Source organism: Silurus meridionalis, chromosome 25, assembly GCF_014805685.1.
Source record: "Silurus meridionalis isolate SWU-2019-XX chromosome 25, ASM1480568v1, whole genome shotgun sequence".
In the NCBI taxonomy this organism is placed as follows: Eukaryota; Metazoa; Chordata; class Actinopteri; order Siluriformes; family Siluridae; genus Silurus; species Silurus meridionalis.
The window spans coordinates 2,159,992-2,186,380 of record NC_060908.1 but is presented as its reverse complement, the minus strand read 5'-3'; the positions used below and the strand labels follow the sequence as shown (position 1 = coordinate 2,186,380).

At 38.3% G+C, this 26,389-nt stretch overlaps 1 protein-coding gene across 2 annotated transcripts in view; it reads right to left on the bottom strand.

The window, feature by feature from the left end:
* Positions 1-26,389, bottom strand: part of LOC124379039 (astrotactin-2-like) — a 362,618-nt gene that overhangs the window by 106,157 nt on the left and 230,072 nt on the right. For both annotated transcript variants that reach the window (XM_046839046.1, XM_046839047.1), the window contains exon 11: positions 16,195-16,345. In XM_046839046.1, coding sequence (XP_046695002.1) covers positions 16,195-16,345 — 151 coding nt within the window. The remainder of the gene's footprint in view (positions 1-16,194; positions 16,346-26,389) is intronic.

Here is a 26,389-nt window from a genome sequence, read left to right as displayed (position 1 = left end):
AGTTTTTAACTTATTAAGCTTCATTGTTTCCGTTTTTACTTCCAAAAACGACGTCTATCTAGATGAAATCTAACTTTACAGAACATTTCTCGTTTGAGAAAAACTGTGACCAATCAGTTACGTCACATCGTTCTTTTGCCTCCTGAAAAAAAAGGCTGGGAACCACTGGTCTGGGAGATTTTCAGAGCCCATCATTTATCTACTACTGTATCTAAATACGAATCAGCAGTTCAGATGAGTTGACTAGAACCTCCACTGCAGTTGATCATTTAAGTTTTGATCATGTCTTTCCTTTCTCCTAAAGATCTGCGGTCGTCCCTTCTGTATCTGCATTAATGAGCGCCTGAGCCTGCAGGTTTTTCCGGTTCGACGCTCTCTGCTGGCTTTGTGTGAATAATTCAATGACATGAACATATCTGCAATAAAGTAATAAACCTTCTCGGCGCCTGTGCCGTCCCATCGCAAGCGAATCGCTTTGGGAGCAAACGCAGCAGCTTAACATCTTACAGCAGAAGTAATACACCACAATGATCAGCATTTTTTTATTTCTTTTAAAGCTTTTCACACACAAGACCTTTGTGCTAGTTTCTTAAATCCTACACTTTACATACTAAGCTTCATGTGTACAGAAAAAAAAAATCTGAATAAGATTTAGTGCACAAGTGATACGTATAGAACCAAACGCATCATCCTGGAGATCCTTCAGCTTTCGCTTTATCACTATATGTAGTATGGATTTAGAACTATAACTAAACACTGTATTGTGATGGAATATAATTTAAACCTGTTTCTTTAAGTTTTCTTTTTAACTTCGCCTCAATTTTTTGTTGTTGTTTTGTTCGTTTTTGTAAACAACTTCCTTGGTTTTAGAACAGGTCCGATTGTAGTTTTGATAAAGTGCCCTACACTAATACTGGCATCCTTCCTAAATATGCACAAAGTAAGCGATGATAAAAAATTTCTTCATCCTTTAACCTTTCGATCTTCTGTTAAAAAAAGACTCCAAAATCTTTAGAAAAATATTCTACTCTATACAGTGTGATCACAATCTATGTGTTTCACAATGATTAGAACCCTTTTAGTCAATGCTTCGGAAAGTTTTTGCCAAGATAACAGCTCTAAGTCTGTACCAATGATACACGATGAGGTTGGTGAACACATGGCAATGAATCCGAGACCTTTTTTTCTCCATACAGAATCTCTCCAGATTCCTTTAAACTTTGAATAGATGGACTTTCTTCTTCAGGTTTTCTTTAGGGTTGAAACAAAGAAAAAATACATGCTAGTTTAAGTGTTTTTTAAGTGTTTCAGGAAGACGTAGGTCTTCACCCATCGTTTGAAGACTCAGAATGACTCAGCCAGTGACTCAGCTGTTCAGACATCTAAGAGAAGTTCATTCCACCACCACCTCTGTGCCAGAACAAAGACGAGTGTTGATGTATACCCACCTCTTACCCTGGTGATGTTGGGAGCAGGCAAGCAGTGCTAGAAGGTGTAGATCTGAGGCGGTGCGAGGAGTGATGAGAGGGTCCATTTTTGGATTTGAAGGCAAGTCTCAGTGTGAATATGATGCGTGAGTGCAGCTACCGGAAGCCAGTGGGGGAGAGCGGAGCAGTGGGGTGGTGTGGGAGAACTTAGGCAGGTTGAATACATCCCACAGAGCTTCATGGTGGCCATTTGAATTGCTGAGTTTCAAAATAACAAAAGTCTGAACAAAAACCTGAGCCTGTGTGGATAAAAATGGCCGAATCCTACTGATGGTGTAGAGAAGAAACTGATAAGAACGTGTCACATTAGCAACATGAGAGAAAAGGACAGTTAATTGTCCATGGTTACCCCGAGGTTACGATTAGTGGCTGAAGAGAAGATCAGAGAAGTGTGTTGTAAGATCCTGTTCCATCACTACTGTCTAATAAACCCACACCACTAAATAGTAAATGTTCCTGCACTCCTCTTTGGTCCTTTGCCTCCTGAGGGAACGTGTCATTAGATTTTCGCATGAGAACCATCAAACATCTGAAAGATTAAAGACATTAACTGTACATTTTTTTCCGTTATTAGAGACATAAAAATGAACGAGGTGCCTCCATAAAAAACTTCATAAACTTGATGACTCAATTTAAACTAATCTCCTTCTCTGGATCAGTGTTTGTGTGGAAAAAAAATGAACATGTAATTGTCAGATTTTCCGAGGACAAAAGGGTGTAGAGGAGCATTGAAGGCGACCAGGGCGACCCCAGGAACATTCCACCCCAGCGCTCTGATACATGAACCGCACTAATCACCTCCAGCTTTTGAATCAGACGCCACAGCAATTAACTGCCAGACTCCGTCCTAATTAAAGCCTCACCCACCGGAATAAGTACAAGATACGGGAGATGGGTTTGGATTCGGATCTCTGTGCAGGTGCAGCATGAGAGATTTCCTGTAGAAGGTGATGGAGTTCGGGATGTCAGGACAGTGTAGGACTTCAGGGCAGGAAGAAATTGCTTTATTTTTTATATTGGATTGGAAATTATTCGAACGAATTGGACGGAAGGTGTTTGACCTTGCTGATGGGACCAGACTCCTGTTGGAGGCTTCTGATCTGAACCATACAGATTGGAGTGTTTTTTTAATGCAGCCCTCCTACTGATGCAGGGGATTTTTTTTTTACGGCTTAATAAACAGTTATGAGGGATTTTTTTTACATTTTTAAATTGTACAAACATTATTTTGCCACCTTAACTTACAAATCCGATAAAGCAGGAAAGGTTCTGATTGATGTGCTTCAGTTTGTTTTTCATGAAAGATGCCAAAGGTATTGGGACAGCACCTGCCTTTTCTTATCCATATCTGGATACAGTAGCATTACATCATTAAGGCACAAGACTTTCGATAGGAAGGTTATAAGTTTAAATCCCAGCCAAACCAAGCTGCCTCTCCTGGGCCCCTGTGTAAGGCCCTTAAACATAAAGATGCTCAGTTGAATGAATGAGAATAATGCTACTGTATCCACATATGGATAAGAAAAGGGGAGGTGGGAGCTAAATGGTTACGGCATTGGAAATTGGATCGGAAGGTTCAAATCCCACCACCACAAGGTTGCCACTGTTGGGCCCTTGAGCAAGGCCCCTAAACATCCCCTGCTCAGTTGTAAGTCTCTCTGGATAAGAGCGTCTGCCAGATGCCATAAATGTAAATGTAAAAGTAGTAATAAATGTAAGTCCCTCTGGTTAAGGGCGTCTGCTAAAACCCAAACCTGTTCCAGGAGGACAAATAATAACAGCCTGATCATATACTTTTATATACAGCTTATTAAAAATCACACAGAGAGATAAAGTAGTGCTGTAGATTACATTCATTTCAGTTATAATAGAAAATTGTTAAACCAAAAGCAAGAGAGCTGTGTGTGTGTGTGTGTGTGTGTGTGTGTGTGTGTGTGTGTGTGTGTGTGTGTGTGTGTGTGTACGTGGGTTTTGTATTGCCTCTGTTCTGATCTGTACTACTAACAGTGCAGATGTTCACGTTAACTGTTTCTTTAGAACGTTATCCTACAGTAGGTACACTATCCTGGCAGGTCTCACACACACACACACACACACACACACACACACACACACACACACACACACACACACAACTGTGTATTCTGAGGCAGATCTCTCTATAATAAATTCCACGCCCATCCTAACCATTTAACTCCCAAAAGTCACAACCAGAAAATGAAAGAAAACACAACCAAGGGAGGAATGAATATTTAAATATATGAATATCTGATAACGATCTACCAAGAGATGCAAAAGAAAAAAAAACTCCAGAGCTTCACATACATCACACTGTGTTTGGACCATTACGTTTGATTTTCTGCTGCTGGTGTGCAGTGAAATAACACCATGTCTACAGAATATATCACAGCCGTAACGCTGTAATGTGTAGCGAGTGTGCGGCGGTAGATCATTTGCATATTCATGAATGGGTGTAAATGATCTACAGAGAAATGAAAGTGTACAGTAACCATAAAGGTTCTTCTGTTGAGTAGGGGATGTGATGTAGTAGTTACATAAAAATAAAAAATAAAATTTAGATGTTCTGGACCCCAAAAAAATCAAGGTGAAAAAATTAAAATGAAATAGTTAAAAATAAATGCATAATTAATTGCTATAATAATCGCTATAATAATAATAATAATAATAATAATAATAATAATAATAATGATAATAATAATAATAATAAATATTACTATTAATATTATATTATTATTTATTTAATCATTTATTGCATGCAATTCTTCTTTATGCTACACATTATTTTATTTATTTATTTATTTATTTATTATTATTACTATTATTATCATATTATATTATTGATTTAATGATGCTGCATGCAATTATTTTTCTTGCTTCACATATTCTTCTTCTTATTATTTTATATATTATGCATTTTATTTAGAAATCGTCACTATTATTGTTGCTATTTTTTTTATTACTTGTATTTATTTATTTTTTTAATTCTGCTTTTATATATCAATAAAATAAAAATAAATCAGAAGCAAAGCGATCGCAACCCCAGCGTCCTGTAACACAAGGCGGCTTTGCGATGTTGTGATATATTAACATTTATGGTGTTTGGCAAATGCAGTTAAGAGTTGAGGGGCCTTGTTTAAGGGCCCAGCTTAATATCGGCGGGATTTAAACTCATGTCCTTCTGTTTAGACGTCCAACATCTTGAACACTGAGCTATCTTAATTAGCACAGACCAATCCTACAGGATGAACAATGCAATATAACAAACACTGCAACTCTGAGTTAAGATGATAATTAGCAAAAGTCAGAATGGTCCTTCATGTTCTCTCCTGGCGTTTGGTTGTGGGTTTGAAAGTGCTTACGGATGCTCCTGGCTGCACAGAGCTGTCTCTCTCTGTTTATCGGCAGCTAGAAACGCGCTTGATGCGGATGCAATCACAGTGTGAAATCAATGCGACATAAAACTTCGAGCAGGAACATGAAGGCGCTGCCAGATATACGGCCAGCGCAGAGGAAATGGCCTATAGAGATGATAAATATGCAATCGCTACGTGTGCAGAGTTCGCCAAGGCTTCAACGCTTTTTCTTTTTTTTTGCATTTAGTCCTAATTTCCTGTTATAATAAGCTTCACTGTTCTGGGAAGATGTTCCTCTAGATTTTGTGGAGATTTGTGGAGATTCATTCAGCCACAAGCGTGAGGAGCCTGGGGTGCAACTCAGGTACAGCTACATATAGTACCAAAAGTATTGGGACACTTGACTTTTCTGACTGTATTGGGTTCTTTTCCGAACTGCAACTGAGGCACACACTTGGATCGGATGTTCCAGCATGATGATGCCCCTGTGCACAAAGCCAGTTACATGAAGTTACGCTTAACATGAAATAGAGAGCAGATGGTAGCTCAGTAGTTAAGTCATTGGTCTGAGGATCAGAAGGTCACAATTTTAATTCCCAGCATCACTAAACTGCTAAGTGTCACTTGAGTGACCTGTTATAGAGCTCTGACCCTCAACCCTACTGATCACAAACAATAGCAAAAAACTAACAAAATTAGACAAACTAATGACAGGCTGATAACTCACACCACATCTAGTCCATTGTGTGTGTGTTTGTGTATATGTGTGTGTGTGTGTGTGTGTGTTCTTTACTTAACAATCTTTGATGCTTGTGTATGCTTTAAAGTCACTGTGACCTTTGTCATTGTCAGGGTCATTTTTTTTTTTTTTTTTAAAGCTTCACAGGCGACGTCTCAAAGGAAACTTCTGTTTGTTTATTTATTCACCAACACATGACACTGAGCGCACACTACAACCCGAAGCTTTTCATTACTGCTCCCAGGATCCTGCATTCTGATTAGTCAAAAGAAATCGATTCATTTTTCTATAATGGCCCCTTCAGATGCACCATGGTTTCCATGGAGACAGATGAGGATGCTGAAGGTAAACTGGGATTCTGATTAAGTTGAGCATCTTACCCTTTAATCTACCACATCCCTCTTTTATGTAATTTTTTATTCCTCATATAACGACCTGAAAGTTTTACTATGAAGATGACGTTTTCTAAAGACACGCCCACATCTCCTACAGCTTCAAAAAACATGCCCACATCTCCTACAGCTTCTAAAGACACGCCCACATCTCCTACAGCTTCTAAAGACACGCCCACATCTCTTACAGCTTCTAAAGACACGCCCACATCTCCTACAGCTTCAAAAAAAAAGCCCACATCTCCTACAGCTTCTAAAGACACGCCCCCATCTCCTACAGCTTCTAAAGACACGCCCACATCTCCTACAGCTTCTAAAAACACGCCCACATCTCCTACAGCTTCTAAAGACACGCCCACATCTCCTACAGCTTCTAAAGACACGCCCACATCTCCTACAGCTTCTAAAGACACGCCCACATCTCCTACAGCTTCTAAAGACACGCCCACATCTCCTACAGCTTCTAAAGACACGCCCAATTCTCCTACAGCTTCTAAAGACACGCCCACATCTCCTACAGCTTCTAAAGACTGAACTTTTCCTCATATAACCGTCTTTATAAACATTAGGTCATGATGCCCCCTCATTGTCCTCCTCACACTTATCACTTTCTTCCGCTTCCTCTGTTTGTCCTCATGGTTCTGCTGTCTTTCTATCTTTCTTTCTTCCTTATTTGTCCTTCAATAGTCTTTGTAAGCGGCTGTCTTTCTCTCTGTCGCAGGAGGAAGCCGTCAGTGCAGCGCAGCAGTTTGTGTCACATCTGGATTTGAGGAGGTACAGAAATGTAAATAATGGACAAACTCATCTCCTAATTCCTCGCATCTCCTTCTCTCCTATGTGTTGTGTTGTACTGCAGTGTGTTGTGTTGTGTTGCAGTGTGCTGTGTTGCAGTGTCAGTGTGTTGTGTTGCTGTGTTGCAGTGTCAGTGTCAGTGTGTTGTGTTGCAGTGTGTTGTGTTGTAGTGTGTTGTGTTGTAGTGTGTTGTGTTGTAGTGTGTTGTGTTGCAGTGTGCTGTGTTGCAGTGTGTTGTAGTGTGTTGTGTTGCAGTGTGCTGTGTTGCAGTGTGTTGTAGTGTTGTGTTGCAGTGTGTTGTGTTGTAGTGTGTTGTGTTGCAGTGTGCTGTGTTGCAGTGTGTTGTAGTGTGTTGCAGTGTGTTGTGTTGTAGTGTGTTGTGTTGTAGTGTGTTGTGTTGCAGTGTGCTGTGTTGCAGTGTGTTGCAGTGTGCTGTGTTGCAGTGTGTTGTAGTGTGTTGTGTTGCAGTGTGCTGTGTTGCAGTGTGTTGCAGTGTGCTGTTGCAGTGTGTTGTAGTGTGATGTGTTGCAGTGTGCTGTGTTGTAGTGTGTTGTGTTGCAGTGTGTTTTGTTGTAGTATGTTGTAGTGTGTTGTGTTGCAGTGTGCTGTGTTGTAGTGTGTTGTGTTGCAGTGTGCTGTGTTGTAGTGTGTTGTGTTGCAGTGTGCTGTGTTGTAGTGTGGTGTGTTGTAGTGTGTTGTGTTGAAGTGTGATGTGTTTAGTGTGTTGTGTTGTAGTGTGTTGTGTTGTAGTGCGTTGTGTTGCAGTGTGCTGTGTTGTAGTGTGTTGTGTTGCAGTGTGCTGTGTTGTAGTGTGATGTGTTGCAGTGTGTTGTGTTGAAGTGTGATGTGTTGCAGTGTGCTGTGTTGTGTTTTATTGTGTTGTATTTCGCCGTGTCTTATGTTGTAGTGTGCTCTGTAGTGCTGCAGTGTGTTGTGTTTTAGTGTGCTGTGTTGTGTTGTAGTGTGCTGTGTTGTGCTGTCATTTGTTGTGTTTTGCAGTGTGTTGTGTTGTGTTCTAATGTGCTGTGTGGCATTGTAGTGTGCTGTGTTGTAGTGTGCTTGGTTGTGTTTTAGTGTGCTGTGTTGTGCTGCAATTTGTTGTGTTTTGCAGTGTTGTGTTGTGTTGTAATGTTTGTAATGTGCTGTGTGGTGTTGTAGTGCTGTGTTGAGCTTTAGTGTGTTGTGCTGTTTTGCAATGTGTTGTGTTGTAATGTGCTGTGTTGTAATGCAGTGTGTTGTGTTTTGTTGTAGTGTGCTGTGGTTTGTTTTGCTGCATTGTGTTGTTTTGCAGTGTGTTGTGCTGCAGTGTGTTGTTTTGCAGTGTGCTGTGCTGCAGTGTGTTGCTTAGCAGTGTATTGTGCTGCAGTGTGTTGTTTTGCAGTGTGTTGTTCTGCAGTGTATTGTTTTGCAGTGTGTTGTAATGCAGTGTGTTGTGCTGCAGTGTATTGTGTTTTGTTGTAGTGTGCTGTGGTGTGTTGTGCTGCAGTGTGTTGTAATGCAGTGTATTGTAATGCAGTGTGTTGTGCTTCAGTGTGTTGTGTTGTGTTGTGTTGTATCGTCTCCTTTCTGTTGAACTCCAACTGACCTGTAAACTCATCTCGCGAGCCGCGCATTAGCATTAGCTTTGTAATTAGTGTGGACTGGCGTGCGTTTCAGGTTGTGTGCGCTAGCTGAGCGAGGCTGGAGTCAGAGTGCATCTTCTCTTTGGTGCACGTGGGAGGAAACTGGTATCACCACGGAGACGCCATTGCCAGACCGACCCGTCTAACCTTTGAACAAATTGACTTGTTATTTCAGAACGTCAATACCAATGGCACGCTTGTTACGGCTTAAAAGGCCGCGATTCGTATCGATTAGCAATTCTGACTCGAAAATGGCGGGCGTTTTTTAATAAAAAGCTCGACGACAAAATCTGCAGCAGCGCGTTAAACACTGCAGCCCCGAGCGCCATGAAATATCAGGAGCTACGCTACGTTTAAAAAAACAACGCTAACATCACAGCTTTCAGAACTCCCCATTCACACACAATCACATTCAGGGTTCAGTACACCGAGCTCTGTTGTGTTCTTGTGTGTTGTGTTTTGTTGTGTTGTGTTTATTCTTTTGATGTGTGTTGTGTTCTTGTGTGGGGTATTGCCAGGTTCTCTTGTCTGTTTTGTATTGTTGTGTTTTATCCTTTGCGGTGTGTTGTAATGTCCTCTTTTGTGTGTAGTGTTGTATTGTAGCATTTTGTGTTCTTGTTTATTCTGTTTGTGTGTGCTGTGTTTTGTTGTGTTTTGTTCTTTTGCGCTGTGTTCTGTTCTTGTGTGTTGCGTTCTATACTGGTATATTGTGATCTGTTGTGTTTTTGTGTTTTCTGCTTTTCTGTGTTATGTTCTTTTGTGGTATATTGTGACATGTTGTGTTAATGTGTGATGTGTTCTTGAGTGTTGTGTTCTGTTATAATTTGTACTAAGCTTATGAAATATACATTGTTGTGTATCAGTTGAAACCTAAATAATTGTTGTGTATCAGCTGAACCCTAATTCATTGTTGTGTATCAGTTGAACCTTAAATCATTGGTGTGTATCAGCTGAACCCTAAATAAGTGTTGTGTATCAGCTGAACCTTAAATAATTGTTGTGTATCAGCTGAACCCTAAATAATTGTGTATCTGCTGAACCCTGAATAATTTTTGTGTATTAGCTGAACCCTAAATCATTGTTGTGTATCGGCTGAACCTTAAATCGTTGTTGTGTATCAGCTGAACCCTAAATAATTGTTGTGTATCAGCTGAACCTTAAATAATTGTTGTGTATCAGCTGAACCTTAAATAATTGTTGTGTATCTGCTGAACCCTGAATAATTTTTGTGTATTAGCTGAACCCTAAATCATTGTTGTGTATCAGCTGAACCCTAAATAATTGTTGTGTATCAGCTGAACCCCAAATAATTATTGTGTATCGGCTGAACCCTAAATCATTGTTGTGTATCAGCTGAACCCTAAATCACTGTTGTGTATCAGCAGAACCCTGAATATTTGTTGTGTATCAGTCGTATCCTGACTTCCTCCACAGAGGCCAACGTCTAAATAAACTCTTTAAAGTGTAAATGGGCTCAATTTTCTTGTCACGTCTCGTAATGGAGTTTGGAATCAGTTACAAGCTTCATTTTAACAGAGATTTGTTTTTTGTGTCTACTGAGAATTTGTGCTTCATTCTCCTCCGTGCATTAGGTTCTGCAACGACAGCGTCAGAATTACAACGTTTAAAGGCAACAAGTGCGTAATGAGTGTTTCATTTCAAACTGATTCTAAATAAATATATTGTCTGTTTCCAGTGTTGGTAAAGAAATGAATTAGAATTTGTCATATTTTCCAATAAAACTGTTCTGTACAGAAGATACAAACTTAATGCTCTTTAAATCCAGATTAAACTCAAACATGCGCCAGATGTTTCACTTCATTGAGTTTCGTTCCCATGGTTTCCACTCAGGACTTTTTTAAGGAGATCTGAGTAAAACATATATCAGGGATTTATTTATTATTAAAACTCATTTTAAAAAATTCATATTTCACAGTGTATTTGCAATTTTAAAGTCTGCTTTAAAAAAAAAAAACATTATTTTTCTCATTTTTATGAGGTCACTTAAAGCAGAGGTCTTTCTACTGGGCTGTAGAAGAGTTACTACCGGGTTACAAGAACCCCTCTGAGGAAAATATCTATAGAGCCGTCGCTGTATTATTTATTGTGCATTTTGACCTTTAAGGGCCACAATCCACATTTACATACGGCTCCATTTCAGAAAACATCATTCCTACACATCTAATTACTAACCAGCATGTTCAACAAACATCACCCACAGGTTTCTTTAGTGGAGGAGAAAAATAGTCAATAGAATAGAATAGAATAGAATAGAATAGAATAGAATAGATAGATAGATAGATAGATAGATAGATAGATAGATAGATAGATAGATAGATGGATAGATAGATGGATGGATGGTTAAAAAAAGACAGACGGACAGACAGACAGACAGACAGACAGACAGACAGACAGTTAGATAGATAGATAGATAGATAGATAGATAGATAGATAGATAGATAGATAGATAGATAGATAGATAGATAGATAGATAGATCGATCGATCGATCCAAGGATGTGGAAATGGTGACATTACTGTGCGCCTGCTAGAAGGCCCCGGAAGTAAAAATCTGATTGGTTAAAGCGACTGTTTCATGGTTATATATTTGAAGCCCGAGGCGCACTTACTGATGATTCTAAAGGCCTTATGGCAACCCTGGAACACATGAAAGCTGAAATCTGATTGGATAGAAACTTTAACATAAACATAAAATGCTGGATGCAGTGCAACTAAGAGAAAAGCTCTGAAATAAAGAGACAAGACTACTGGGAATTATTTAAGACATATTTATGGAAAGATGTCATTGGTTCTAATAGTGTTTGGGTCAGCAGAGAAGACCTTGCTGACCATCACGGCCTGCTAAACCCACCCTTCCATACAACGCCCTACTAGGTGGTCTGCAGGAAACCGTTTTGCAGCTGGTCCGTGATGCACAAAAGATTTGAGATCCCTGATTTACAGACTAAATAATGACAAAGCAAAAACAATAAAGACCCTAAAGCTTGTTAAATAATTGTGTTTTTTTGGAATATAATTTGCATACTCATCATTACAAGGCAGAATGAAATCAGGAAAGGGTCGAAGTTCGTCACGACCAGTTTGTCCGCTAACAGAGCCGCAATTAAGGGTCTGATTTAAACGTAAGAAGCGCAGCGTGCCAAATGAAAACAAGTCTATTAAAAACATATCAGAGCTTGGCTAGCCCACCTGCCGTGATCCGCGACATTAAGAAGCTAACGACGCCTGCACTGCAATCTGCTGCTGCCATCGCATCGTGACGCCGTTCCATCTTTTTATGTGATTGCCATAGCGATTGAACGTAACGACCGGGCTCGATGTGCTAATTTCAAAGATGCGCTTTTTAATTAACCCATTTGCATTATTTCTTTTTCTTTTTTTTCCAGCACTAAATTATATTCCTTTCATAAAAAAAAAAAAAAAAAAATTCACTGACTTAAACAAGATTTCCATTTTCTGTTGTAATAATTCTCCACTCTTCTGAGAAGATGTTCCACTAGATTTTGGAGTGTAACTGTGAAGATTTTAGAAATATCTAATTTTTCCATGGTAGAAAAAACATTTTCAAGGTTTTTCAGGAGCTGGAGGAACAATGAGAAGAATCTCCAGGGGCTACTTTACATACCCTATATAAACAAACGTCTGTGGACACAAGATCACAGTATCTACTTTTTGAACATTACATTTGATATTTAGTCCCCATTTGTTGTTATCGTAACCTTCACTCTTCTGGTTAGATGTTCCTCTAGATTTGTGGAGATTCATTCAGCTAGGGTGTTAATAAAGTCAGATGGTGATGTAGGTGAGGTGAGGAGGTTCTGGGGGTGCAGTCAGCGTTCACATTTATTTTAAAATTGTTTATTAATAGGTTTGGAGCTCTATAGCAGAAGATCTCCCACTTCCAAAAAAAAAATTACATTTTAAATTTTATGACACTTCCTACACAACTGTGTGCCTCCAAGTTTTGGGAAGAACCACATATGGCTGGAAACATCAGGTGTCCCAATACTTTTTTCATATCTTGTACTATATGATATGTATAAAATATCAAGTTACAATTATAAAATTATAAGGTATAAGTTTGAGCATAATTATGCTACTAAGTTGTAAATACAAGATATTGGGTAACCATGATGAAATCAATGGAATAAATCCAAGATATAATTACGTCATCATTACGAGATCAAGCCCTAGTTTTAAGATCCAACAACAAAACTACAAAGTCGTAATTACAAGATAGTGTTTTATAATAAAGTCCCACTATCTAAGAATGTAAAAAAGTAGCCTAGTGATGAACATTAGATCTTCCAACAACTGAATACCAAAATGTTTTCTTAAAATAACTCTGAAAAAAAATGAACCTTCATGTAGAAGGAAAGTCCTCCAAATGTGCAAAGAAAACGATTTGAGCTCTGCAGCTCCGTCTTGAAAGTGGGAGTTCAAGACCTTCAGAGCTCTGTCCAGCTTTGACAGGATTACTGAGAAGACCGATGCTCTTGGAGAAAATGGTCTTGGCATATGGAGAACAAGATCATGACCCCGTGCTTCCTTCGAAAAGCCGGCAGGGTAAATGGTGGGAAGATCACCACCCACTTCATGACTCACACTTCATGACTTCCTGATCTCACACTGATGGTCTTGTATGTTCCTTTTCGCTCTCTTTTTTTTTTTTTTTTGGAAAAATATAACAAATACAGTCTCTTCTTCTAACCAAGATCAAACCAGAAAGTGGTGAACTTTTCAGAGCACTGCTGAATCCTGATTGGTCAGAAGGTGCTGATTAATTCTATTACATTTTCAATTTTCTAGTAATGAATTGATTCTCAATAATTCATCGCAATTATATAACAATCCTTGTGTAGTAGTATATCAGTGCTTCACCAGCAACTTAACCAAATCTAAACATGGTGGAGTTTCCAAAGGTGAAGTTTGTTCAGGATTTTCCAGTGCCATTATTACACTCAGATATCGTACTTATTAAAGACAGAAAAGTTTATAGTGTGTGGTTTCTAAATAATATAGCAGCTTGCATAACTAACACTAAATGCAGGAAGAAATGGACAAAAAGTATGCTGTGAGGTTCTAGAATTAATAAAATAAAACACCAAATAATTTGTTTATAAATAATAAATCAATTGTCCATTTAAATTTATTATATATATATATATATATATATATATATATATATATATATATATATATATATATATATATTATTGTATATCTATTGAAATATAAAATATAAAATATAAAATATAAAATACAAATATAGCAATTTGTATTTTAATAATAATAATAATAATAATAATAATAAGAAGAAGAAGAAGAAGAACAACAACAACAACAACAATATATATTATAATAATAATATAATACATATTACGTTAATAAGTTTGAAAAAAATATAAATTTAGAATAAAAAATATATAATTTCCTTTGAAAAACTCCAGAATCTTTTCATTAATGAATTAATTTAATATTTAAAATTATTATAAATGTTTTTTTTTTTTTTGCATTGAAATTGAACACAGGTATGAGGTGAACATGTGAGATCGTACTCTAATCAACTTTCATTTGCCAAACGACACGCCGAGTCATCCGTACTGGTAAACCATCTTTGAAATGGGAAGCGTCCAGCACCATCTGGTCCACCAGCTGCAGCTTGGCACAAGTGGTTTGGTCATGCTGCTCGAGCAGCTCTTACCAGCTTGGCCTATGTTTGGCAGCTGTTATCTGGTCAGAGCGAGTAATAATAACGGGGCGATGTCAATTCACGCCAAAGAATCAGTCTGAGGAATAAACTGGACTCGATGGTTTGGATTTGGTGTTCAGGATGGTTATTAATAATAAAACGGGCATCGTTGGAATTGCAGCTTTGTTCTGATATCCCACATTCCCAAATCTGTTAGCACATGATGCCTATAAAAGAGAGTGATCTAATCAAGAAGAAAAATCCAACAATGTTCCTTTAAATCTATAAATATTTGTATTAGGAATTAATTGTATGTTCAATTGAGCATTGAGCATAAGATTAGTATGTGCGTCTCATTCCATTCTCATTTAGTCTCAATTTACTCTAATAATAATCTGCACTCATGTTCCACTGGATTCTGTGAAAATTTGTGCTCATTAAGCTTCAAGGGTGTTAGTAAAGTCAAGTACTGATGTAGGTGAGAAGGTGAGGAGGGTTGGAGCTCTACAGCAGGAGATCTTCTACTCCAAAATTTGAAAAGCAGATGTTCATGGAGTTGAGCTTTGTGCACATGGGCATTGTCATGCTGGAACAGGTTTGGGTCTCCGAGTTCAAGTGAAGGGAAAGTTTCATGCTCCCACATCCAATAACATCCAGTACAATTGTGTGCTTCATAATCTTGTTCTTTCCTGAATAAAATTACAAATACACTTCCTGTAGGTCCTACGCAGAAACAATGCGCTTACACACTCCACTATAACACGGTTTCCATTTGAAGGGTAAATAATAATGAAACACTGAGTAGGAGATATAACTTCTTTTTCCTTTTTTGATCAATGTCCATCGCTATTAACCACCACATTACCTTATAATGAATTCTATTAAACAATTCCAATCAAATCTTTTCATATGTAAAGAGTTTTGCCAAACTTTCATTTAATACAAGATTGAACTTTCCAAATTCAATCCATTATATTTCGCTATCAAATGTCCGAAGCGGATCCTGACTATTAGACTAATTAAATTCCACTCTAAACATGTTCTTGTTTACTCTTTTTTTTCCCCCAATACGTTCAATTTACTCTCTTTTTTCCCGTCTAATTTTTTGAAAGCTCTCCCCTGAACTGACCGCCGGGCCGTGACATCACTTACGTGTATGATTTTCCGCTAAACTCTCCCAATTCCCAATTCATCTCATATGTAACTCAGCTAAAAGGTTTAACCTGCAGTACCGTGTCCCGACACTGAGACAGCGCAGGCATTAGTGTGTCCTTAAACCGATTAAAAGTGTCACTCCAAAGTCCTCAAGAAGTCCCGAAAAAGCACAAAGTGAATTATTTTGGCTGCACAAATGCGGCGTGAGCAAAACCTCATTCCGATCTCTGAGAGGATTACGGAAAAAAGGGAAAGAAAAAGGACAAACCACAAAGGGGATTAAAACAGAGGTGATGATCTAATGTGGCGTTCTGCACTTATTTACAAATATCCCATTAATTCACATTCCATTTAGATTTTCCACATTTAGATTTTTGAAAGTTTAACTCATTAAAAATAAATCAATAAGTAATAGATTAATAAAATTGTATTTAGCATTTTACTAATAAATTATTAAAAATGTTGGGGGTTGGAAAAACAAAAACAATAAATAAAAAAAATATTTATTAAATTAATATATTTATTAATCAAACAAATAAAAATAAAATAAATATATACAATAATTAATAAATTAATAAATAAACACCTTGTTATTTTTTTTAAAGATTTAAACATAATCAAAGAAATTTCAAAAGAGCTCAAATAAAATTCCAGATGGAACGTATATTTTATAATTTATATAATTACCATTTATAATATTCATAACATGCTTATATTAACATTAAAGCTGCTTTGCTTTGATATGCTTTTGTTAAAAGTGCTACAGATCAAACTGAATTAAATTTAAAGTGAGTAATAAATTATTATTATTATCATAATTATTATCATTATTAGTTGGTCTTATAATAATTTGATATAAAAACGTGGTAGCTGCTCATTATTCTCTCTTCTGAATAGTAGGAGGCTTAAGCCGAGTTCTCACCATGCAGCCTGTGGAATCGAGCCGTCTGTCGGAAACACACTTAAAGTTCTTCCTGCAGCCACCGTTGTCCCTGGAGCAGTCTCTCACCGGGCCGAATGATGCCAGCAAATCATCTACTGTCTCAAAGTGTGTGGACATCATGGCCTCCTCCCTGGAGACGGAAAACACAGACGAGCGAGAGTTAAGAGCGTTCCGGGGACAACAAAGCGAGATGAGATCGTGAGGTCAACTGCAATAACAGGAGGACGCGAGGTGGACATGATGACATTTACTGCAAATACAAACACCACACAGAGAATTAAAAGAAGAGAGGAACATGATCTCTGTAAAGCTGCTTGAGACAGAAAGAAAGAAAGAAAGAAAGAAAGAAAGAAAGAAAGAAAGAAAGAAAGAAAGAAAGAAAGAAAGAAAGAAAAAGAGAATGTTGATTCCCTACATATGTGCTTCTTCTTCAAACTGTTATCACAAAGCAGTAGGTACACAATTTTATCAGACATCTCTAGATGCGGTATAATAAAATTCATGTTTGTAAAATTCAACCCAAACCTGTTCCAGCATGGCAATGCCCCTGTGCACAAAGCCAGCTCCATGAAGATCTTAAGTGGCCTGCTATAGAGCTCTGATCTCACTTCTACTGAATGCCTTTGGGATGAATGCAAACACTGACTGGACCCCAGGCCTCCTGACCTTCTCATCTTCTCACCTTCATTAGTACCTGACTTTACTAACACCATGGGGACTGAATGAGCACAAATCTCCACAAGCACTTACAACTCTAGTGTAACATTTTCCCAGAAGAAAATAACTGAGGTTATTCTAACAGGTAATGGGGATGGAATGGGATGTTCGAAAAGATGCACCAATCATATGATGGTTTTCCATTATTGTGCATTTCAGCCGCACATACTGGTGTTACTCCACCCTCTATAAAAATGTACTATTCATGTGTCATTGTACATGTAATGAGTCGCTTGTTATTGAGCCTCGCGGCCACCTGTAGACCGGGATGTCCGATCTAAGACCTGGCTGGGATGTCTGATCTAAGGCCTGGTGTATGTAATTCTGCCATTAAACCCTCAATAGAACATTAGAAGATTAGCCATAAAGGAGAAGTGTATGGCGTAATTCATACCTGTCACTTGTGGTGTGTGTGTGTGTGTGTGTGTGTGTGTGTGTGCATATTCCAAGCAGAAAGTCCCTGGCACACTCTCTCAGAGCAGGTGCGAGTTCTGATGTGCACCTGCCTCCTGGGTGATTACGAGTGGTCCCACTTCATCCGCGCTGTCCAGCCAGACGCTAATCTAATGCAACACGATTTCCCACAGCAGGAGAGTCTGCGCCGCATCAGCACTGAACAACAACGCGGACAACGCGGACATCCCGGTCTACAGGTGGCCTCGAGGCTCAATAACAAGCGACTCATTACACATGCAATGACACATGAATACGCCACGGTAATAAGGATATGCTAATCCGACTAAAGCACCACACTTCCTGGTCCGTCTTCGTAGCGGTAATAAGATGCAACGCGTGAACAAACACACATTCTGCTTTCGGAAAATTCATTTAGCGAACGATTCTTTTATTCCACAGAAAGCTCGCTACGAGACAAGGAACAGGTGAAATGTGATTTTTCTTCATACTTCCTGGGAACGTGGCTGATTGAATTGAATTAAAGCTTCGGTTTCCTGCCAAATAAAAGCCCCCCCCCCCTTTTTTTCTCAGAGTTTCATCATCTCGGACACTCCAGAGCATTTTAATCGCTTAGCTTTGATTCTCTGCTTCTGTTTCTTTTGACGGCTTAATCAAGTTCCACACTGACAGCTGTACAGCGAAACAACGTCAAAACCATGTGCATGAAAATGATTTTTAGGCCATGGGGGGGTGAGGGTGGGTTTTGTCTGGAAAAACTGACCTTCATTCCCCTTCTCTCCAGCACATGGAGAACACGGTCATGACCCCACCTCCACCTCTCCAGGCTCTTCTCCACCTTCTCATAGTAATAAATCTCTTATCAAATTATTGTTTCCTATCAGTCAGTTTCATTCAATCTGGTAATTTTTCTTAAATATATGTTATGCTACATAAACGGCTGTTCTGTGTAGAGAAACCTAGAAGATCTGCTTTTGAAAAACCCATCAGATTCCAACAAATTAATCATTGTAAATCACTGAGATAAAATTATTTTCTCAATAACGTACAGATAGATAAATTCATTAAAGGCACAGATTGCGCAGCATCATTTGCTTCTTCAGTGATTTTATTTTTTTGGATGAAAACGTTAAACACACAGGATGTCTTGGTGCGTCCCTTAACTACCCGTCATTAGCGCTAATCAGTCCAGTGATTAGCTGCTCAGCCCTGTTCCTTCAGTAAATCGCTAGTCTGAAATCCATATCATGCACCGGCTTTATAGACTTGAGAGAACTGCTGTCAATAAATACAGTCGTTAACAGGTCATAAGGACGTTGCAGCGCAGTCAGAAATACGCTCAGCAGACATTTAAACGCTGATGAACTGTGGGTGGTGGAAATTATGATCCATTTTAAACATTTTAGCAATCGTTCCTTATAGTCTGAGGTAACCATGGCTTTTTTTTTTGGCTGGTCATAAATCTGCTTACAGTTTAATTAGAGCCAATTCCAGCCAGTTGGACTGTAGAGAAATGTTTTGGTAAAATAAAAAATAAAGATTTGGTGGTTCATTTAACATTTAAGTAAAAATTCTTCTTAACTTCTGATTGGTGATTCGCAAATTCTTCTTAACAAGAAATGAAAAGACCAAAATGTGTCACGTGAGCCTGAGAAATGCTTTTCTGCTCATCACGTTTGTAAAGAGTGGATATTCTGTAGCCCAAAAAATCACAGTACTGTTACTTCAATGAAATTTTACTGAAGTACAAGTAAAGTTACCAGTCGAAAAATACATTCAAGTGAACGTAAAAAAGTCCCTGAACTAAGATTTTGTCAGGCGGAAGAACGTGCCGGAAACCGAAGTTCAGTAAACGAGTTTTAATGAATAACCACAGGGCAAAAGCAGAAAACGGCAAACCAGAGACAATGACTTGGTGTAGATAATCCTGGTAAACACAAGGATATGACAGTAGCTTAAAGAGCTAAACAGAGTCCTGATACTTATAAACCAAACTAATACACGGAGTGAAGGTAGCTTGGGTAGTCATGTTCGTCAGCCTAAACTGTAGAACGGACGATGTGCATGGTGAGGAACGGTGGTTATAAAGCCTGGAGGCTGATGAGCTCCAGGTGTAGATGATTAGTACATTTGAGAGCTGCTTAAAGTGAAAGCGGAAGGCGTATAAATGGAACAAGGAGATATAAATCTCAATGTATTATTTTTAAATTTACACTTTTACCAAGTACGTTTAATAACAACAACAACAACAACAACAAAAAAAAAAATTAAAGTCCATGTCTTGAGTCTTATGTAAGTTTTTAACTTTCGCAGCAAAACAACAACCAAAATCCTGTTATAATTTCACTTATGACAAAAAACTCAAAAGCAGATTCAGAGTTACATTGAATAACCTTTGATGCGATGTCATTTTGCTTTCAGCCCTTCATTTAATCAGTGGCGAAGTTTCTGTGATGCGATTTTTTCCCGCCTTCAATTATTTTTTTTATTTTTTTTTTAAATCAGTAACGGATATGATTTAAAATGTGGTTAAATATAATACTTCAAACAAAACATACTTAAAGAAAAGGACAGATTTTAACAACAACTTTGAAAAGTAGAAGTACACAAAAAATCCCACTCAATTACAGAAACGTGATTCATTAATTTCCACCGCTGCGCCTGAAGCCGTCCAGTCCTCCTGTGGCTAATTTTACTTGCAAGAGGTATTGTGTCTTTTTTTTTTTAACACATTAAGCTGTGCGAACTTGTTAAAAAACTCGACACCGTGATCCGTTTCTGAAATACCGAAATAAACCCAACAGCTAATAAAACCCGGGGTTTCGTGTTAGCATTCACGCAAGTTCTTCTAAACAGGAAATGAAAAAAAAAATTCATTATTCCTCTCAATGCGGGGCGTTTTTTTTTCTTCCTCAGAGATTCTGATATCTTAATTGGTACAAGGTTACAAGGTAATTTGTGCGAGAGGCAAAAAGTCAAACTTGAGATTTTTCACTCCGGGAACTTATAACCTGTGCGGAATCTGTTCCATTCTTCTTAATAAAAATGAAGAGTAAGAAAAAAAAAACACTTCAAGGTGAAATAGGGTGGAAAAGAAAGGCTTTTTAACTCCGTAATAAGATTGATTGTCCTCTGAAGCAGGACAGGCGAATTTTCTCCGGCTTCCAGACCTCTAGCTTTGAGACAAACGCGTGTAGATATCGAATTTAGCGCTCGGCTCGTACGGCGAGACTTCAAAGCGAACGCGAGCGGCTTACGCCTGACCCCCTCTCTGTTCATTACACGCAGAAGAAGCACCAAAGCGTGTTGGCTTTTTATTTTTGGATGAATTTCCTTTCCGTTTGTCGGGATTTCGCGGAGCAGTAACGAGAAATAAATGAAACTTTTCCAAAAGGCTACGACTCCAATATTTATTAGCTGATGAAAGAAGTCTAAATTGATTTCGAAGCACAGGTTGTTTCAGGCTGTTCGGAATCAGCACAAAGGGAACGGTTTAATATGATACTATGATTCTGTAGAAAACATCTCACTATGATTCATGAAGAAATTTCATGCAGAAAGTATTCCCATACATCACTTTGTGCACAATGTACAAAGTGTCTCACACACAATACATTATATGGGCAACAGTATTGGGACACCTGCCTTTTCCAGCCTTATGTGTTTTTTCCCAAAAACTTGTGCACATGTGGAGGCACACAATTGTCTTAGGACATCTTAGATCCTTCAAACTGTTCCATCATCACAAATCCAGCTCCATGAAGATCTGCTTTCCATGGGTTGGGGTGGAAGATCTCTTGTTTCAAGCTATAACCCCAAATAAACACCTTTGGGATACATTTTTCATGTTGGCAGGATCCCAGACCTTCTCACCTTCTCACCTACATCAGTAACCAGAGGTGGAAATGAACCATTCACATTTATTCAATACGATACTGTGATTTAGTCTTTTTTTTGTATTTTTGTATATTTAAAATCTGAAGTATTACTTTTATTTATGTTTTGTTTAAAGAATTGTACTTAACTACATTTAAAAAAAATAATAATTTACTGAGTAAAAACAAAAAAACAAACAAAAAAATAAATTAATAAAAATAATAATGCAATAAGAAACAATCTAAAAGGGCTGAAAGTGAAATGCCGTCGGAAAGAAAAGTCGCTCACCATCTCTCATTATCATAAATGACATTAAAAAAAAAAATTATATTCACAAAAGTGCATAACGGACATTGGACTCAAGTCACAGACTGTATTGTTTTTTTTATGTAATTTAAATTTATAATTATTTATTTAATTTATTTTTAATAATTATGTAGAATTACTTATTTTATAAAAATAAATGTTATTAAAAAAAAATTAATATCTTTTTACTTTTATTTTATTTTATACTTTTATTTCTTATGTTAAATTTAATTGAAGTAACAGTAATTTTACTTGAGTGGGATATTTTATTACTCCTTCCCCCTCGTCAGTACCCGGCGTTACGGTAAGCACAAATTTTCACAATGTTCTAGTAGAACATCTTCCCAGAAGAGTGGAGGTCACAGCAAACGGGGACTGAGACAGAACGAGATGTTCGAAAAGCACATACGAATCTTGCTCAGGTGTCCACAAACTTTTCTGCACATAATGTATAAATATATCCATCAAGTCAAGACTAAGATTCATGAACTCCACGAGTCATTCATGCTCCGTTTAGCATCTCTGGAGGTGGTGGCAATTCCCACTATGCCTCCCCATCCCTCCTGACCTTTCCACATCGTCTCCACTTATCTACGATCTGCAGGAAAGCCAGAGCTCGAAGTTAATGATGGAGCGGCGCAGCGAGACGCCTTCACGGGTTAATAAGAGGCGGCTTCTGGCTGAGCCGAACCTCCCACAGCTCAGAGTGGGGAAAAAACATCAATTTCCCTTTTTAATTCGCTTTTTTTTTTGGGATTCAATGCATTGGATGAAAGTTCCTACGTTAAACATGACACACTAAAAAGCTGATGCTGCGTGGTGACCTTTTTCTTTCTGGAGTGTACTGAAGTGTCCTGCAGTGCGAAAGCGTTTCCTCACAAACACCAATTCTGTTCAGGTCAGATCACTCTGTTTTTTCTTTTTCTTCTTATCTAATCATTTCTTTACGTCAATTTTTTTTATTTTGGCTTTATGCATTTTATTTTCTTTCTTTTGTACTGACAGTCTATGAGTCATTTTTTGGGAGGCAGTAATGGATTGTGTCCATCTTCTCCTTCTTTTTTAAGTTTTTATACTGACAATGATGATTCTTCTCCTGCTCCTATTTCTTGTTCTTCTTACATTGCTGTTGTTATTATTCTGATGATGATGATTCACCTTATTCTTAATCTTCTTCTCCTTGTTATTTGTCTTCTTATGCTGTTGATGTTCCTCTTCTGATGATGACGATTCTTCTCCTCCTCCTCCTCCTCTTCCTTCTTCTGTTGTTGTTGTTCTTCTTCAGATGACATCGATGGTTCTTTTTCTTTTTTCATCTCCTTCTTATGTTGGTGTTGATGTTCTGCTCCTCCTCCTCCTTCTTCTTATATATCTTCATCTCTACATGCAGATGGATTCTGGACTTTCTCACCAATAGTCCTCAGTCTGTTAGGTTTGGCAAACAGGTATCCTTAACCCTCATTCTGAACACCGGCATCCCACAGGGCTGTGTTCTGAGCCCACTACCTTACTCCCTTTTCACCAATGACTGTGCTTCTCTTTTCTGCATAACTCCAACATCTTCATCAAGTATGCAAATGACACCACGTGGTCAGCCAGATCAGATCCCTGTAGGCCAGACGAATCGGCCTCCAGGGAAGAAATCCTTTCTTTAGGTCACCAATAATAATAATAAAAATAATAATAATAATAATATTGATAATAATAGTTGTTATTATTACTTTTATTATTATGATTATTATTATTATTATTATTATTATTATTATTATTATTATTATTATTGCTATATGAGGAAGTGGTGAGTCAGTGGTTAAGGCTTTGGCTTTCTTGATTAGAAGGTTGTGGGTTCAAGCCCTGATATCGCCAAGCTGCCACTCTTGGGCCCTTAAACAAGGCCCTTAACCCTCTGAATTTCACTGAGCTCTGATGTACATTTGACAAAAAAAGGCTCTTCTTACTTTTATCTCTTTCTTCTTCTATAGGTTTGGGTCTCTGAATTCAAGTGATGGAAAATGATACTAATACTACCACATCCAAAGACGTCCTACATAATTGTGTGTCTTTAAGTTTGTGGTAAAAATTTAAGGATGAACCTCATATGCTGGAAAAGTCCGGTGTCCCAATACTTTATTTCCTTATAGTCTATTTCTCATTTGAGAAAATCTGAAAGTTTGGACTTGGATTAAAGAAAGCCGCAGCCTTACACCGACTCGGTTTGTTTGTTAGTGTCTGATTCGGCTGAGCAAACGGATCAAATGCGACGTGAGAGAAGCCAAATCCTCGAACTCTCATCTCTCTGATGTATGTCCAACCACAAACTCCATCTCGCTTATTACAATAAAACCACAATAAACGTATTTATATAAATAGTGCAGTTTTAGTCTGAGGGCAAAATCCAAACACCGTCCACAGAAACAGTGGAAAAAGATTATAGATGATAAATAATATTAACAGAATGAAATTAAATATTTTTCTTCTTCTCCTTTATTCACTCCTTCTTTTATGTTGTTGCTGTACTTTTTCTTCTTCTGATGATTCTTCTTCTCCTCTACCTCATTCGTCCTCTTATGTTTTTGTTACTGTTCTTCTGATAACAATCCCTCTCTTGTTCTTCTTGTTCTTCTCCTTCTCGTCCACCTCCTTCTTATTTTGTTCTTTTTCTTCTTCTGATGTTGATTCTTCTTCTCCTCCTGCTTTGGCCTGTTTTGTCGCTACTCTTCTTTTGATAACAATCCCTCTCTTGTTCTTCTTCCTCCTTCGTCTTCTTATGTTGTTGTTCTTCATCCGATGACTATGATGATTCTCCTCCTCCTCCTCCTCTTCCTTCTTTGCATGTTGTTCTTCTGATGACAATAATGATCCTTTGTCTTCTTCTTTTTATTGTTATTATTATTATTATTATGTGATATGAGATAATGATTAATGAGATATTGAGTTTCTGTGGTTCCTTTGTCCAGAAGATTCCTTGTTTCTTGTAAAATTCATTAATTACAGGATTGGCATAGCCGAGTGTTTATCGACTGTCTCCTAGGCAACCGTTTTCAAGTTGAAAACGAGTCGCAACAGATATCCGAGAGACACGAAGGATTAAACAGGCGAAAGGTCAGTGACGAGAGAATCGGTGAAACAGTGAGTTAATGAGAATGCGGACGATCGCAAATCTCAGTAACGAGACGGATAATAAAATAAAATCCCTGTCCGAGTTCCCGTATGGGTTCCTAACTCTTAACTACACAACCTGTTCCCATTTATCTTCACTGTCAGAGGTTCTGATCCGTCTCTTTGTTCGGACCGCATGCAGCGACAGACAGAGCTTCGGTTAGCGTTCACGCAGAATGAGAGCTGAAGATTAAAAAAGCCTGTTTTAGCATCGGAATCCTGTTTCTGGCTGACTGAGGAAGATCCTGATGCCATCTTCTACTGTTGTATCCCATCAGCCTCGGGCTGCGTCCACATCAATCCGAATAGACCAAAGTCGTTCTCCGCCTACACTTTTTTTAAAAAAATTGCTCGTCCAGAACAATCATTCTCAAAACATAGTAATCTTCAGCCCACCATTTATTCACATTCCGCTTCTTTTGAATTGATGTTGAATTGAGATATTTTTAACGGACATAAAAACAGGCTAGAGATTTCCCCAGTGAACGTACATCCGATATCATACATCATCCGCCACCTTGTTTTACTTTCATTGAACATGACCAGGACTGTGAAAAAGACTGTAAAAACAGACTGTGAAAACGAAGGCTTTTAAAAACGATGACGCATGTTTTAGTCACGTGACTTTGCTTGTCCTCCATGAAAGTCAGTAGGAGTAAGACAGAGTACACGTGTGTGAATGAGAGGGAGGGAAGTGGAGTGCGGTTGCAGGGAGAAGAGGTGGAGAACGTGGAGGAGTTTTGGTATCTCTGGTCAACAGTTCAAAGTAATGAAGAGTGTGTTAGAGAAGTGAAGAAAAGAGTGGCGACCCCTAATAGGAGCAGCGGAAAAAAGAAGAAGAGGAAGACTTCGGCTGTCCTCGATAGTGCGAACGGCAGAGGGGAAATGATGCGGGTCGAAGCATCTCACATTTTGCTTATGCGCAGTACAGAACGTGAGCGTTTTCAGACGTTTCGTCGTGGATGAGCGACTTTTGGGAAATGATTGAAGATGTAGCCTGAAGTGTGGAGGTCAAAAACTTAGAGAACACATCCATGTGGACAGAAACCGAAGGTTTTTTTAAGCATTCTGTGTCATGCTTCTCTGATTGCCATGTAGGAGAAAAAGTGGGTATCTGAGGTAGGTTTTTTTGTCGGTTCAAAGAAGTCAGACTATTTTCCTCTGACCTTCTGCATCAGGACAGATGTGGGGTTTTGTTTGTTTATCTCAGCGTTCTGTTCAAACTCTAGAGACTGAATTGTGTGGAAATTCTCAGAGATCAGCAGTTTCTAAAAGCAGCCATGGTCAAAGTCACCTAGATCACAGTTCTTCCTCGTTCTGAGTTTTGAGGTGAATATTAACACAACACACTGTTGTAAAAAAATTGGGCGATTGGAAAAGTATATACTGTGTAGTTATATAAACACACTCAGTACCAGTCAAAGGTTTGGACACACTTTCTTCTTCTCCTCCTGAAGACATCTGAACTATGAAAAAAAACACGTATGAAATTATGTAGTAAACAAAATCGTGGTAAATAACCCACAATACGTTTGATATTTTAAATTCTTCTAAGTAGCCACCTTTAGCTTTAAATACAGCTTTGCACACTCTTAGCATTCTCAACTGTCAGCCTTAATTCCAACAATCGTGAGGAGTTCCCAAAGCTGTTGAGTGCTTGTTGGCTGCTTTTCCTTCACTTCCAGTCTAAGACATTCCCCAA